Source organism: Ranitomeya variabilis, chromosome 4 (assembly GCF_051348905.1).
Source record: "Ranitomeya variabilis isolate aRanVar5 chromosome 4, aRanVar5.hap1, whole genome shotgun sequence".
NCBI classification, from domain to species: Eukaryota; Metazoa; Chordata; class Amphibia; order Anura; family Dendrobatidae; genus Ranitomeya; species Ranitomeya variabilis.
Genome location: NC_135235.1, coordinates 448,976,024 through 448,990,125, shown reverse-complemented (window position 1 = coordinate 448,990,125; position 14,102 = coordinate 448,976,024). Strand labels below are relative to the sequence as shown.

The following is a 14,102-nucleotide window of genomic DNA, read 5'->3' as shown; positions in this document are numbered from 1 at the left end:
CCTTTAACCTTTAGACTAATGTTGTCTGGACTTGCCTATATGGACTGATTTGGTCAACACTTAAATGGGTATGGTGGTGCAGCGCCCCCACTGCCGCAGGGCCGAGGGGTACCCGGTACCGGGCCTCTGAGTCTCTGCTCTGGGGTTGTCACGGTGGCTAGACCCTGTCCGTGACCCTGCTGAGGGGCGCGCAATGAAAGGTGGTGGTATGGTGCTGATGTTATGGTGCGGTGTAGTGCCGGTCGCAGTCAATAACGAGGACACCAGGTTGCAGTCTCTTTACCTCTTTACTGAAGGCTTCTGAGTCCTCTATCCGGAATACGGTTAACCGGGCTGCGCAAGTCCGGTCGGTCCGATGGCACCTCCAGAGTTCCCTTTGCAGGTGGAAATCTGTGCCTACCATCCTGCGCTTGTGTGTTGTGGTCCTCCCCTGCTGTGCTTACGGGATAGCACCCACAACTGTTGTGTCTGTTTCTCGTGTTCCCTCACAACTCGATTCTGATGTTCTCCCTCTACGTCCCCCTGATCTTACGGTTAGGACGCACCCGTATGACGGGGAGGCTCGGAGCTCTTCCGGGACTCTAGCGTCACCCCACTCCTGTTGTTACCCCCCTGTGTCTTCCTGGGTCTGGGTGAGACAGCCCGCCTGTAACTGACTGTCCTGCCGTAGGTTTGAAGTTTGGCCTGAAGCTCTATACTTCCTCGGCGTTCCGGCCACCGGTTATGCGCCTCAATAGGATGTTGCCTCGTCTTACAGCACGACTCCTACTGGTATTCTCCTTGTTGCGTTGATCTCGTTTCTCACTCAGCACAATAAACTTCGCTTCTTATCCTTTCTTGGGGTACCACCGCTATATCGTGCAGGCACGGTCCCGTAACGTTCTCTCTGGTTGCTAGGCCTCTGTCAGGATCCCACCCCTGCCAGGGACCCCTCTGAATCTTCCCCTACAACACCCTCTGCCACAAGGTGTTGCCTGGTTCCAACCAAGTCAGCTTTCTCTTCTAACTTCCTGCCTAACCCCCAGTTTAACCAGATTGTGAGGAGTGGCCTAATGAATAGAACCCTTAGCTCCCCCTGGAGGCCAGACTGTGAAATGTATTGGTGTCTGTGATACCTGGTCAGATGAACTCCTTCAGTGCCATCAGACGTACCATAGCCCCCCTTAGCGGCGGAGCCACAGTACTGCAACGACCAGGACTCTGGGGCGCTGCACTCCCCCCCGGTTAAATCCAGTACTCCTGGACTGGGAAGAAAACAACAATACATGTTAGCAAAAAGACATACAATTTTGAAAATGCAAGTACAAGTAAACTTTTTTAACAGAGCTTCCCTTTATGGGAGGTGAGGACACTTGAACGTTACAAACATGGTTAAACACTTTAAATAACAGACTATAAATAACTTCTCTTACCCAACCGGGTATTCTACTAAGTGCAAAATCTTTGAACAATAATTTAACTTTGCCTTTAAGGACGTACTCGCTAAATCCACTAAAGACCTTCTTATAACACATTATAAGGCTATTCAACATTTATGCATTCTCCTACTTTACGTCTGCAGGACCGCCTGTCCTAACTGCTCCAGACCTACTGCCTCTCCTTTCTGCACAGGACCGCCCCTTTCCGCCCGGGCCTACTGTCCTTCCACTACTATACACAGTATAGAACATATCACTTTTCTTTCAGTTCAAGATCACTGAGCCATTTCTGTATGGCTCCTAGGAGGACTCACTAACTAACCCCGTACGGGTTCACTTCCTGTCCTCGTTCTTCTATCGACATCATTAAACATTTCCTACAATCAACTAGTTAGCTACATTTAACTTTCACATATCAGCATTATTACTTTTTCTTTTAGCGCATCATCATTCTCTAAGTACTATCAATGAACATCCCCTTTAAGAGGGGACCAAGTCTCTATGAGGTAGTGCAACTTCTCAAGCTGCAAGTCTGTTCGCAATAAGGACTCCGGTAATGTCTTCAAAAACAGTATATTCGCAAAGAGTCCTTTTCTTGTATAAATCCAGTAGAGAGCACCTTTAAGAAGGTGCAAACTATTTACAACATCAGTTTTTGAATCATTCACCGTCCATGATTCGGCAGTCCTTTGATAACTGTGCAAAAATAGAAAACAAACAAAAACAATAGGGATCCCGGGTCAACAAAGGGATCCCTTTAAGAGTTAACCCTGGACGGGTTTTAGCAGCAAAACAATAGAGAACGATGAACTTATTTACAATTCAATAAAGCATTTTTGCTTACTCATTACTCAGTTTCTGGCAGCCCCCACCGAGGCTTTACCTGGCAGGTGGCCCTCTGTGGCCCGGACAGGCTGGACTCCAAGTTTACTCCCGTGGCCAGGTGTACCCCGTGGGTTCGGGTCTTCTGCACGACCAGGTCGTGCGCTTCGATGAGTGTCTGCGTGGGTTGATGGATGATGCTGGCGGCGGCAGCAGCGGCTTCAGCGGCAAGCTCCTCCCCCTCGGTTCGGGATACCGCCAGAACGGCTGTGCAGCGCTGCATATCCCGGGCCCACCAGCTGCTCCCCTTTAGGTGCCGGCGATACGTTACCACATCCCCCGGCTTCAGGAAGGACTTGGCGCCGTCTCCACACAGGCAGGGCTCCACTTCGTCCCGGGTGATGCGGACTCTCAGGGCTGTTCCAATCTCCTGCACGAAGCCCTTTCCTGTCTGGGGCAGGTAAACAATTACGACGCCCCACTTCGGCAGGGAGCCCTCCAGCAGCTCACCACGCGCCTCCCGCTCCACTTCCCGCTGGAACTCCGCAATCAGGTGGTTCCTGTATTCTCCCCAAGGGAAGGGCCCCATGTCTGGCCCCCCCGGTTCTTTGGGACCAGGCGGCGGGAATGCTAGGGCACCAGTGGCCGCAGCGGCGGCCGGGTCTGGTGCAGAGATGAGGCGGTCTCCCTGGGGGTCGCGGCACTCAGTACCCCTACCTGGGGTGACTCCTCCGGCGTCACTCCATTCCCCTGGGGGAGGCACATGGGCTGGGGACCGCGCAGGCAAAGGATGCCCCATCGACAGCTCCCACGGATCCAAATCCTCCAGCGGGGGCATATCGGAATAATCCTCTGGTGACGGGGGTCGATGCGGGGCCATCCTTTTCTGCAGGCCTTCTCTGGTCTCCAGTCCCACCTCATCTGAGTCATAGTTTCGTTTCTTCGGTCTCCGCCCGCCATAGAAGATCAGGAGGCGGATCTCCCCTGTTGACGGGCCCGTCCTCAGGATGCAACAATATTTAGACTGGGCGGCCATTGTCCTTCGCGCTCTTCAGCTGGTCCACGCCTACTCCACGCCCCTCTTCTTCTCCTGCGCTCTCCTCAGTGCTGTAATGGCGGATTTTGGCCGTAAATGGCAATACACAGTCCTTGCAATAAGTCACAGTCCAAGTATAATAAATCACAGTTCCAAGGCACACATGACCTGACTCTTCAGGCTTAAGTAGATCCTGTTCGTGACGCCAAAATTGCAGCGCCCCCACTGCTGCAGGGCCAAGGGGTACCCGGTACCGGGCCTCTGAGTCTCTGCTCTGGGGTTGTCACGGTGGCTAGACCCGGTCCGTGACCCTGCTGAGGGGCGCGCAATGAAAGGTGGTGGTATGGTGCTGATGTTATGGTGCGGTGTAGTGCCGGTCGCAGTCAATAACGAGGACACCAGGTTGCAGTCTCTTTATCTCTTTACTGAAGGCTTCTGAGTCCTCTATCCGGAATACGGTTAACCGGGCTGCGCAAGTCCGGTCGGTCCGATGGCACCTCCAGAGTTCCCTTTGCAGGTGGAAATCTGTGCCTACCTTCCTGCGCTTGTGTGTTGTGGTCCTCCCCTGCTGTGCTTACGGGATAGCACCCACAACTGTTGTGTCTGTTTCTCGTGTTCCCTCACAACTCGATTCTGATGTTCTCCCTCTACGTCCCCCTGATCTTACGGTTAGGACGCACCCGTATGACGGGGAGGCTCGGAGCTCTTCCGGGACTCTAGCGTCGCCCCACTCCTGTTGTTACCCCCCTGTGTCTTCCTGGGTCTGGGTGAGACAGCCCGCCTGTAACTGACTGTCCTGCCGTAGGTTTGAAGTTTGGCCTGGAGCTCTATACTTCCTCGGCGTTCCGGCCACCGGTTATGCGCCTCAATAGGATGTTGCCTCGTCTTACAGCACGACTCCTACTGGTATTCTCCTTGTTGCGTTGATCTCGTTTCTCACTCAGCACAATAAACTTCGCTTCTTATCCTTTCTTGGGGTACCGCCGCTATATCGTGCAGGCACGGTCCCGTAACGTTCTCTCTGGTTGCTAGGCCTCTGTCAGGATCCCACCCCTGACAGGGACCCCTCTGAATCTTCCCCTACAACACCCTCTGCCACAAGGTGTTGCCTGGTTCCAACCCAGTCAGCTTTCTCTTCTAACTTCCTGCCTAACCCCCAGTTTAACCAGATTGTGAGGAGTGGCCTAATGAATAGAACCCTTAGCTCCCCCTGGAGGCCAGACTGTGAAATGTATTGGTGTCTGTGATACCTGGTCAGATGAACTCCTTCAGTACCATCAGACGTACCATAGCCCCCCTTAGCGGTGGAGCCACAGTACTGCAACGACCAGGACTCTGGGGCGCTGCAGTGGCCCCAGACAATTGATTGTTTGTGAAATAAATGATCCGGGATGTCCAGTTTCAGACTCCTGAACCTTTTCTTCTTCCAGTGTTATTACTGGGAACACATCAGCACTCGGCCAAACAAGTGCTCCTGTGTATGGCAGAGGCGGCCGAGATAACCGGTGGCAAAAAGATTGGCCAAAGCATCATTCAATTGGAAATTATCTCATGTGTGTGATGGGCTGAAGTTGCTGCAATGCTCCATACCTCCCCTTTATTGTATTTTGGATGTTCATCATACACAATTAGATAGTTGGCTGGTGCTTCCAAAAAAGGCCAACTTTTATCTAATTTCTATGCCAGTCTTACTTTAGGTGGGTGATAGGTGTCAATATTGTATAATTAATCCAAAGTGCAATAAAATGAAAAACTGTAAAGCCAAAGTCAGTATAATGGGAGAGGTCTGTTAAATATGGATTTGTCCCCTGGAGCCCTCAAAGAAGGCAAAAAGATAAATGATAACCTAAAACACAAAAGTGATGGTGTTCCAGTAAACCGTTCCAATTGTTTTAGCTTTGAGCACTTGAGTGTTTTCACTAGACACAAGACAAAGCAGACTTCTAAATGTCATAGTTGTGAATACTTTTCTTTATTTAACAGATATGTCAGTGTATCCACATCTGGTGAGAGAGGAACTTATGCTGTCCTGACAGTCAGATATGGCCTCAAAGCCAATGGATCTATTGGCAGAACTTCAGCTCTTGGAGAAGGCATCTACCTTAGAAAGACTACGTGCAGCCAAGAAACGAAGGGAGCAACAACTGAAAAGGTGGGCCCAGAATGAGAGGGATGAGGAGAACCGGAGACGGCGCCAACAGAAAGCTAGAAGGAAGACCCCAACTAGGAGCAAAAGAGTGTCTTTTCCTTCCCGTGTCACCCTTCATGAGGCTTGTCTGAGGAATGACCCAGAAGAAGGTAAGTAAAAATCACAAAGGACAACAGGAAAAGAGAATGCAAAAAAAGTTTATATGGTAGAGAGTCAGTGATTGATCTTGACCAGCAATTTGTGCTTGTACCAATAATTTGTCATTATGGAAACAAAACGGTTGACAAAGTTGACAAAGAATTAATAGATGTATATTAATGGATACTAATGATTAATACAGATTCGATACTTAGTTTGGTTGGGGCTATGTGTTTGTGTCTATGGATATAGATTGAGCAGTTTAGGAGACAATGCTGTGTGGGTGCTAAGGTACAGCATTTAGAGGGTTCTTCTAGAATAAGAGGTTTGAGGTTTATGTAGATCTGTAAGGATAAGTACAGATGAGGCAGTTATAAATCTATATTGAGATAAAACAAAAATATGTTAAAGGAACACTTTAAGCAAAAGTAATACATTGTGTTATGGCTAGTGCGGGTCCTGAGGGGGTGGAGCATGACACAATGTTTCTCCCATTAGTGTTGTTTGTCATACATTGGCCCTGCACTAAGAAAGACGCAGCAAATGTTTGGCTCACATTGTTTCTTTCACCTCCTTTAGTATAGATGAGAACGATTACCACAACTGCTGATTTGTGTGGGATTGAGAATTACAAGTGTTTAGAAATTAGTTCTGTTAGTCATAGAATTCAGATGCTTCAAAATCATTGCAGAGCGTGGGATCGTGGGCGGATGTGTTCAGTGTTGTTAGTAATAAGCACTGAGGCTGAAAAAAATGCATTTACAAATCTCGATAAAAAACAGGCTTTACATAACATGGTGTAAACACGTTCTCCTGTGCTGGCCACATAGCCCAGGGGCGGACAGATGAAAGCAAGTAGGATTGGGGCACAGTATCTCACACAGCATTGACATCAGGCAAGAGTATGACTTATTTGTGCGTCATCTGTATGACAACTCCTTCTCATACCCCTCGCTTGGCCCCTCAAAAATAAAAAAGCCTATACTCACCTCCCGTGCTGGCGCTGTTCCACCAGTGTTGGCACTTGCGATCCCAGGGCTCTCGTGCGGTGCTGTGACACATGACCCCGGTGCCCAATCAGCGCTGGCATGACTGTCCCTGTCGAATTGAATATTTAGATGAAGTCAGGGATCAGCTGCAACCCGGACTTCTTCTTCATGTTCAATTCGTAGGAACGCGGAGACAGTGACGCCAGCGCTGATTGGGTGCCGGGGCCACGTGTTACAACAACCGCACAAGAGCCTGGGACCGCTAATGCAGACACCGTGGGAACTGCGCCGCACAGGAGGTGAGTATAAGTTTTTTATTTTATTGGGGCCAAACATTTAGATCAAGAAAGGGTTATCCTAATAGTGGACAACCCCCCTAATAAGATTTTTTTAAGCACCTAAACACTTAAGGAATATGGAAGAGAATAGTGCCAGCTGCGATTTTTTTCATGGACACTGGAATCAAATGAAAAAGACCATCATCTGAACAGCTCTATTGAATAACATTGGTCAGTGTGCTCTCTGATTTCTACATGGACAGCACACGTCCGTATGATACGCTCGTCTGAACAAGCCCTTAACCTGTTTAGTCAGTTTAGTAAAGGTTAAAAATGGGTATACACATTCAGCAGCTGTTGGGTGATCCCTCAGCCTAGCATGCATGTTTACATCAGTGGGGCAAGGGTAATAAGCCTGATGGCAGCAGATTATCTCCCACAGGAACAAAGGGTCCAACACACCAGATACTCCCTTTCCCAAAATCTATTGTCGGGGGGATGAACGAAACACCCCCATAAACATAATATCATCTCATAATTAGTAGGTACAACCAATCTTATGGTCAGATTTAACCTAGTATGAAGTTGGCTGCGTAAAAATTAAAAGAGTTTTCCATTTCTTTTTATTTTATGCTTCTACCCACTGTAAAAATAATAAAGCTAACTTTAGTCACCCAATGCAGATCCAGCACTTCCTCTCTGTCGCTGACCCCAGTCATTGTTGACAAGCTGCAGTGGTGACATGACATCTGCAACACACGTATTCACTCCAGCCAATTGTGAGTCTGAGCAGTGTCATACTGACTATGTCCGCATCCCCACTGAGCCCACTGTTTGGCTGCAGCTCTCCTAATTGCTATAGTCATGATGTCACCACTGCAGGCTGTCAACAAAGTCCCAGGCCAGCGGTGGAGAGGCAGTCTTAGACTTGGGTTGGGTGACTAAAACTTATTTTATAAATTTTACAATGGGCAAGCCAGGGGATCTTGGAAGACCCCTTTTAGACCCCATGTAGTTGTGATAGACACAATGAGTCCATACTCCTTAAATAGCTGTTAGCCAAACAGCTATTTCTCTGGATGGAGCATTCATGTGTTTTTAGTCAGAAAAAAGGAGTAAGCTATTGTCAGATTCCTCAGTCAGCTGCTTATTTTCCCTGAGAACAAAGGGATCGAGGGTTTCAATTCATACAGCTTGAATCTTCTCTGCGTCATGTGTACACACTTGTAAGGATGGCTGGCGGAGATCAGCGTGTTCAGATGACACATTTCTAATTTGCTTGGGGCCTATAGACGATTTTATCAATATCTGTATGTAAGTGTAAGGGTTCTGTATGTTTCCAAAAGTGGATGTGCTGCCCATAAGTATAAAAGATGTGATCAACGAGAAACCACAAATTGCCAAATATTATCACTGTACATGTTTACAGTAGTCATTGAATTGGAACCTTCTTCCACTAATGAATTTTCATCTGATAATCATCATGTAAAAGCCCCTTGAAGTATTTTTCCCTACATTAAAAGTAACCCTTATCCTAGTGGTCAGATCCTGGAAATGGAGCTTCCTAGAGACACATCTGAAATGAGTGGAGGTCAAGCATGTTCACCTCCACCCCATTCAGTGTCCATAGGACTGCCTGAAATAGAAAACTGGAGGGCTTCACTTTTTCCAACAGTCCCATAGATATTGAATTGAGTGGATGCTCGACCTTCACTTCATTCAGACCTTTATTTTTGGGATAGCTGGAGGTCCCAACAGTTAAGGTACCTTCACACTAAACGATATCGCTAGCGATCCGTGACGTTGCAGCGTCCTGGATAGCGATATCGTTGAGTTTGACAGGCAGCAGCGATCAGGATCCTGCTGTGATATCGCTGGTCGTTGCTGAAAGTTCAGAACTTTATTTGGTCGTCAGATCGCCGTGTATCGTTGTGTTTGACAGCAAAAGCAACGATGCCAGCAATGTTTTACACTGGTAACCAGGGTAAATATCGGGTTACTAAGCGCAGGGCCGCGCTGTAACCCGATGTTTACCCTGGTTACCATCGTAAATGTAAAAAAAAAAAACAGTACATACTCACCTTCTGATGTCTGTCACACGTCCCTCGCCGTCTGCTTCCTGCACTGACTGAGCGCCGGCCGTAAAGTAAAAGCAGAGCACAGCGGTGACGTCACCGCTCTGCTGTTAGGGCCGGCGCTCAGTCAGTGCAGGAAGCGGATGCCAGGGGACGCTAATGTAAGTATGTACTGTTTGTTTTTTTACATTTTACACTGGTAACCAGGGTAAACATCGGGTTACTAAGCGCGGCCCTGCGCTTAGCAACCCGATGTTTACCCTGGTTACCTGGGGACTTCGGCATCGCTGGTCGCTGGAGAGCTGTCTGTGTGACAGCTCTCCAGCGACCAAACAGTGACGCTGCAGTGATCAGCATCGTTGTCTGTATCGCTGCAGCGTCGCTTAATGTGAAGGTACCTTTAGACAGCCAGTGATCATTATCACTTAACTTATGAAAAAGGATTAACTTTCAGTTGTATGAAAACCCCTTTAACTGCTTCTAGACTGGCCATATACCCTAAACATCTGGGCAGTGCACACTTTGCTCTGCACTGAAGTTCTAAAACATCAAGGTAGGGAGATGGTGAGCTGGCATAGCTACTGTAGACTCCCCATAGAGAAGGCAGATATGGTTTAATACCATGTCTGCCTTCTTGATAATATGCACAAAGGTGAACCAGTGCTTGTTTATACAGATTAGGAAGTAGTAACGGTGCTTTTGCCTCCAGAATCAGTAACTATGTAATTGCTGGGTGTAGGCAGAGTGCAGTAGTTGATGTATCCTAGAATACCCAATCAGCTCTGCTATGCAGCCAGGAGTCTGAATTTGCCCTGTATTCAGCGTTGGCCTGGAGCACCTTGGGCTCACCAGAGAAAATTATTCTTGGGGCCCACAATGTAGCTACATAGATATAAATACAAGACCACCAATTGTGTGGTAAAATACGCTAATATCAGGGTATAATAAAATGTAGTACACATCTTAATTATGTAGCAGAGGTTGGGGTAGCCCCCTCATAGAATATAATGTAGCCCCCTCATTGAATATAATGCAGCCTTCCTCATAGGGTATAATGCAGCCTCCTTCATAGGGTATAATGCAGCCCCCTCCACCTCCTTCATTGTTCTACCCCTCCAACCCCATCATTGTCCTAATCACCACCTCCATCATTGCCTCCTCCCCACCACCCCATCGTCCTTTCCACCACCACCAACATTGACTTCTCCCCCACCACCCCATCACTGCTCTCTCCATCACGCACATCATTGCCCTTTCTAATACACATAAACACAGCACCACACACACACACAGCACCGCACCACTCTCTCTCACACACACACACCGCACCACATACACACGCACGCATGCAGACAGACACACAGCACCACTCACCTCTCCACACGTTCCCCGCAGCCGCAGTACATCCCGGCCGCATCCTTGTCACCAGCAGCTTTCTCTCTGAAACAGCTGCGCTCTGAATGAAGACGTCATACAGCTGCACTGCTGTATCAGGCAGGAAACAGGACAGCATCGGATCGCTGCATCTCCACTCCACTGCCAAGCTGCAAGGGGCCTCTGGGGGAGCGGGGGCCCCTGTCTTCCGACCCTGATAGCGGGCAGTGTTAGATGCAGCTTGCAGCTAACACTGCCCGCTATTAAAGTGAAATGAATATTCACCCCTCTCCATGCCCATGGGGGCGTGGGGAAGGGTGAATATTAATTTCTCTTTAGCAGCAGGCACAGGCTTTAGCCACAGCAGCCAGCTTCTGCCTCCTGTCACCCACTGCTGCTCCGCTGTCACCCCCATAGCAGCTGCGTGATGTGCAGCTATTAGCGACACGCCACTGGCTGGGGCCCCTGGAGCAGTGGGGGGCTCGAGGCAGCTGCTGGCCCTATATTATTATTATTTATTGTTATAGCGCCATTTATTCCATGGCGCTTTACAAGTGAGGAGGGGTATACATAATAAAAACAAGTACAATAATCTTGAACAATACAAGTCATAACTGGTACAGGAGGAGTGAGGACCCTGCCCGCGAGGGCTCTATATGCCAGCAGGTGTCAGTGCCTGGACCCACCAGAGATTCCTCCGGTTCTCCAGTGGGCCAATCCGACCAATCTCAATTACTGGGAGATTCAGTAATGAAAAGAATCTATTAATATATTAAAATTCCCATTAGAGTTCTTTTAAGACCTTATGAGACATAGTTTGTAGAATAAATGAAAAATGTAAATAAATAAAAAGCAACTAAAAATATAACAAAAAACAACAACAAAAAAGAGACACTGCAAGTCCAAATACCTGTTTCTATGCTTTCCTCCATCAAAAAAAATATGTCCAATACATAAACATAATTTCTACAGAAAGGGTAACGCAATTTAAAATGTTTTTAGCTATGTTTTGCAACTATAAAAAAGGTGAAAAAAAGACTTTTTTTCCTATTTTACTTTGCTTTTCCCCTATCAGAAAAAATATACAGTATATGAAAAGGGCAAAAAATGAAGCTGCATGTATCACTAAAAAAAGAGGCAAAATTGAATTGAATATACGCAACAGATAAGCTTTAGAGCCATTAAATGCGCATGAAAAAAATGAAAATGTGCCTGTAAAAGAACTGAGTAAAATGACCCAGTCCCAAACTGGTTAAGATGTCTTCATGTTAAAACCAAACAAATAATAATTTTTCACTGAGCTCCATATCAATTAAAATCTGCCTGCCTATAAACTTCTGTAATAGGAGCCAGAACTAACAGTTAATAGAGCTTTTTACCCAGGAGACCCTGTTCTAGAGATTGGTGAAGTAGTCCAAGTGATCGGATCCTGAGTCATGATGATACATTTGTGGATAGGTGATATGTGCTGTTTATGGGATAACCCATTGGAGCTAGTTTTTGAACAGAATATCATAAACATGAAAGGCAAACTTCTATTCCTGTTGCTGGATCTAGCTATAGGGATTGTCTCTGCCTGCAAAATTGATGACCTATCATTGGGGGTATCAATATCACATTGGTGGAGCACCCCCATGAACTGGCTGTTACCAGGTCCTGTAGTGACCACACAGTGTAGGAGCCAGGACACCACAGCCCAGGGCAATTTTGGTATTGCAGCTCAGCTCCTATTTACTTCAATGAGAATTGAGCTGCAGTACCTGAGAATGGTCATACACAGTGTTCGGAGCTGTGGTGTTCTTGTGTACGTCAATACACAACGAGACCTACTAACAGCTGATCAGTGGTAGTGATGGCTTTCGGACTTGCACCGATCTGATATTGTTGACTAGAGATGAGCGAACTTGAACTCTAAAGTTCAGGGTTCATACTAGACACTTAGTGTCCGGTGCTAAACTTCTAATGCGGACGTCTCCTGGAAGTCCATTTTACAGTCCAGGAGGAGATATAGAGATTTTCTAGCTCCAATATTTGAATCCCCAGTGATTTAAATGGGGTTCGGTTCAGGTTCAAGTTCAGGTACAGTTCTGGTACCCGGACCGAACTTTGGACTAAATTTCGCTCGTCACCAGAACCCGTACTTCAACGGGTCTGCTCATCTCTATTGTTGACCTGTTGTAAGGATAAGACATCAATGTCAAAGTCCTAGACAACCCCTGTAAATATCCGTATTAACATTGTGCTTATGCTGTGGCGGAGAAGTAAGAATAAGAGTAATACATAACGTCAGGTTAATAACACGAGGGTTGATATAATTACTAGCTCCACTGACATAAAAATGATGACTTCTGCACATCCTGTCTGAAAGAGCGTTCAGCAAGATTAAAATATGTAATTAACTTCCGAATTAATAAGACTTTGATGGGAAGGGAAGAAAAAGGTGTGAACGTCAAGGTCTCAACAGTACAAAGGTGACTAGGTGGGTCATTAAGGGTTAAAGAAGCACAAGGACACCTGACTATTTCTGTACCAATAAACCTTGGTGAAGCTTGTTATTCAGACTTGTTAGGAACCGGAGCCAGCGGGTTTGAGAGAGCCGAGTACCAGATCTTTGTTTCAGGGAACATAGGGGCTGGACATGACACATACAGTATGCAGGAGAGACACCATGTGAGGGTTGTTGGAGTCTCGATCCACCTTCGTTCAGCTGATTATGAAATGTGAGGGTTAATTGTCTTGTAAAAAACATTTTCCCCAAAACTTTTTAAACAGTATACAACTTTTTACAGTCACCGTGAGGAGCAGCATTAATATTGCTCCTGCGCAGTAAACCTAGAGCCGTCCAACCATGCTGTACTTGGTGCAGCATTCAGTCTGAAGTAACTGGATATTTCATTATCCTCAACTCCGGCATGTACATCTGAATAAGTTAAAGTGTAACTGTTGTATTAATTTTTTTAAATAAATGAATACTACATGTGAAAATAACCAACTTTGTTATATATCTTATCAGAAAAATCTGCTTGTCTCTCTGCCAGAATTGATCAGTCGTTATCAACATTCTCAATTCATGGGTAAAATATGTATTCAGTGAAGACAGGCTTTCCCATTACTGAGATAGGAGCTAGCGGCTGCTACTGATAAGATTCTATGTAGATGAGAGGAGGGTGGAGCTCTGTCTTTAGCTCCTCCCTCCACCCATCGCCATAGAACTTTGTAAGCACCAACTGCCATCTCTAGTGATGAGCGAGTGTGCTCGTTACTCAAGATTTCCGAGCATGCTCGGATGTTCTCCTAATATCTTGGGCGTGCTCGGAGATTATGTTTGAGTTGCCTGCTTGTTAGGGAATCCCCACATATATTCAGGCTGTCTAGCAGCTGCAAATCATGCAGCTGTGGCGACTCAAACATAGTCTCCGAGCACGCCAAAATACTCGGAGATCACCCGAGCATGCTCGGAAATCTTGAGTAACAAGCACACTGGCTCATCACTAGCCATCTCCTATCTCAGTAATGGGAAAACCTGTCTTCACTGAATATGCATTTTATCCATGAATTGAGAATTTTGAGAATGAATGACCAGCCCAGGGGGAGAAAGAAGTAGATTTCTCTGATAAGATATATTACAATGTTGCTTATTTTCTTGTGCACTATTCATTTCTGAAATAAAAATTAAAATAACGGTTAGTCTTTAACCCCTTCCCGACATGCACCATATATGTACTGCTCTGTGGGAGCTGCGTTCCCACAAAGTGAAGTATATATACGGCGCCGGTATTTCCAGTGACCGCGCTGCATCGCGCCGTGACCGAGCCATCTCTGC

At 46.8% G+C, this 14,102-nt stretch overlaps 1 protein-coding gene across 3 annotated transcripts in view; it reads left to right on the top strand.

Annotated features, from left to right (window-relative positions):
• Positions 1–14,102, top strand: part of PPP1R16B (protein phosphatase 1 regulatory subunit 16B) — a 134,629-nt gene that overhangs the window by 49,526 nt on the left and 71,001 nt on the right. For all 3 annotated transcript variants that reach the window (XM_077251528.1, XM_077251526.1, XM_077251527.1), the window contains one exon: positions 5,260–5,574. In XM_077251528.1, the coding sequence (XP_077107643.1) occupies positions 5,319–5,574 (256 nt within the window). In that variant the 5' untranslated portion in view covers positions 5,260–5,318. The remainder of the gene's footprint in view (positions 1–5,259; positions 5,575–14,102) is intronic.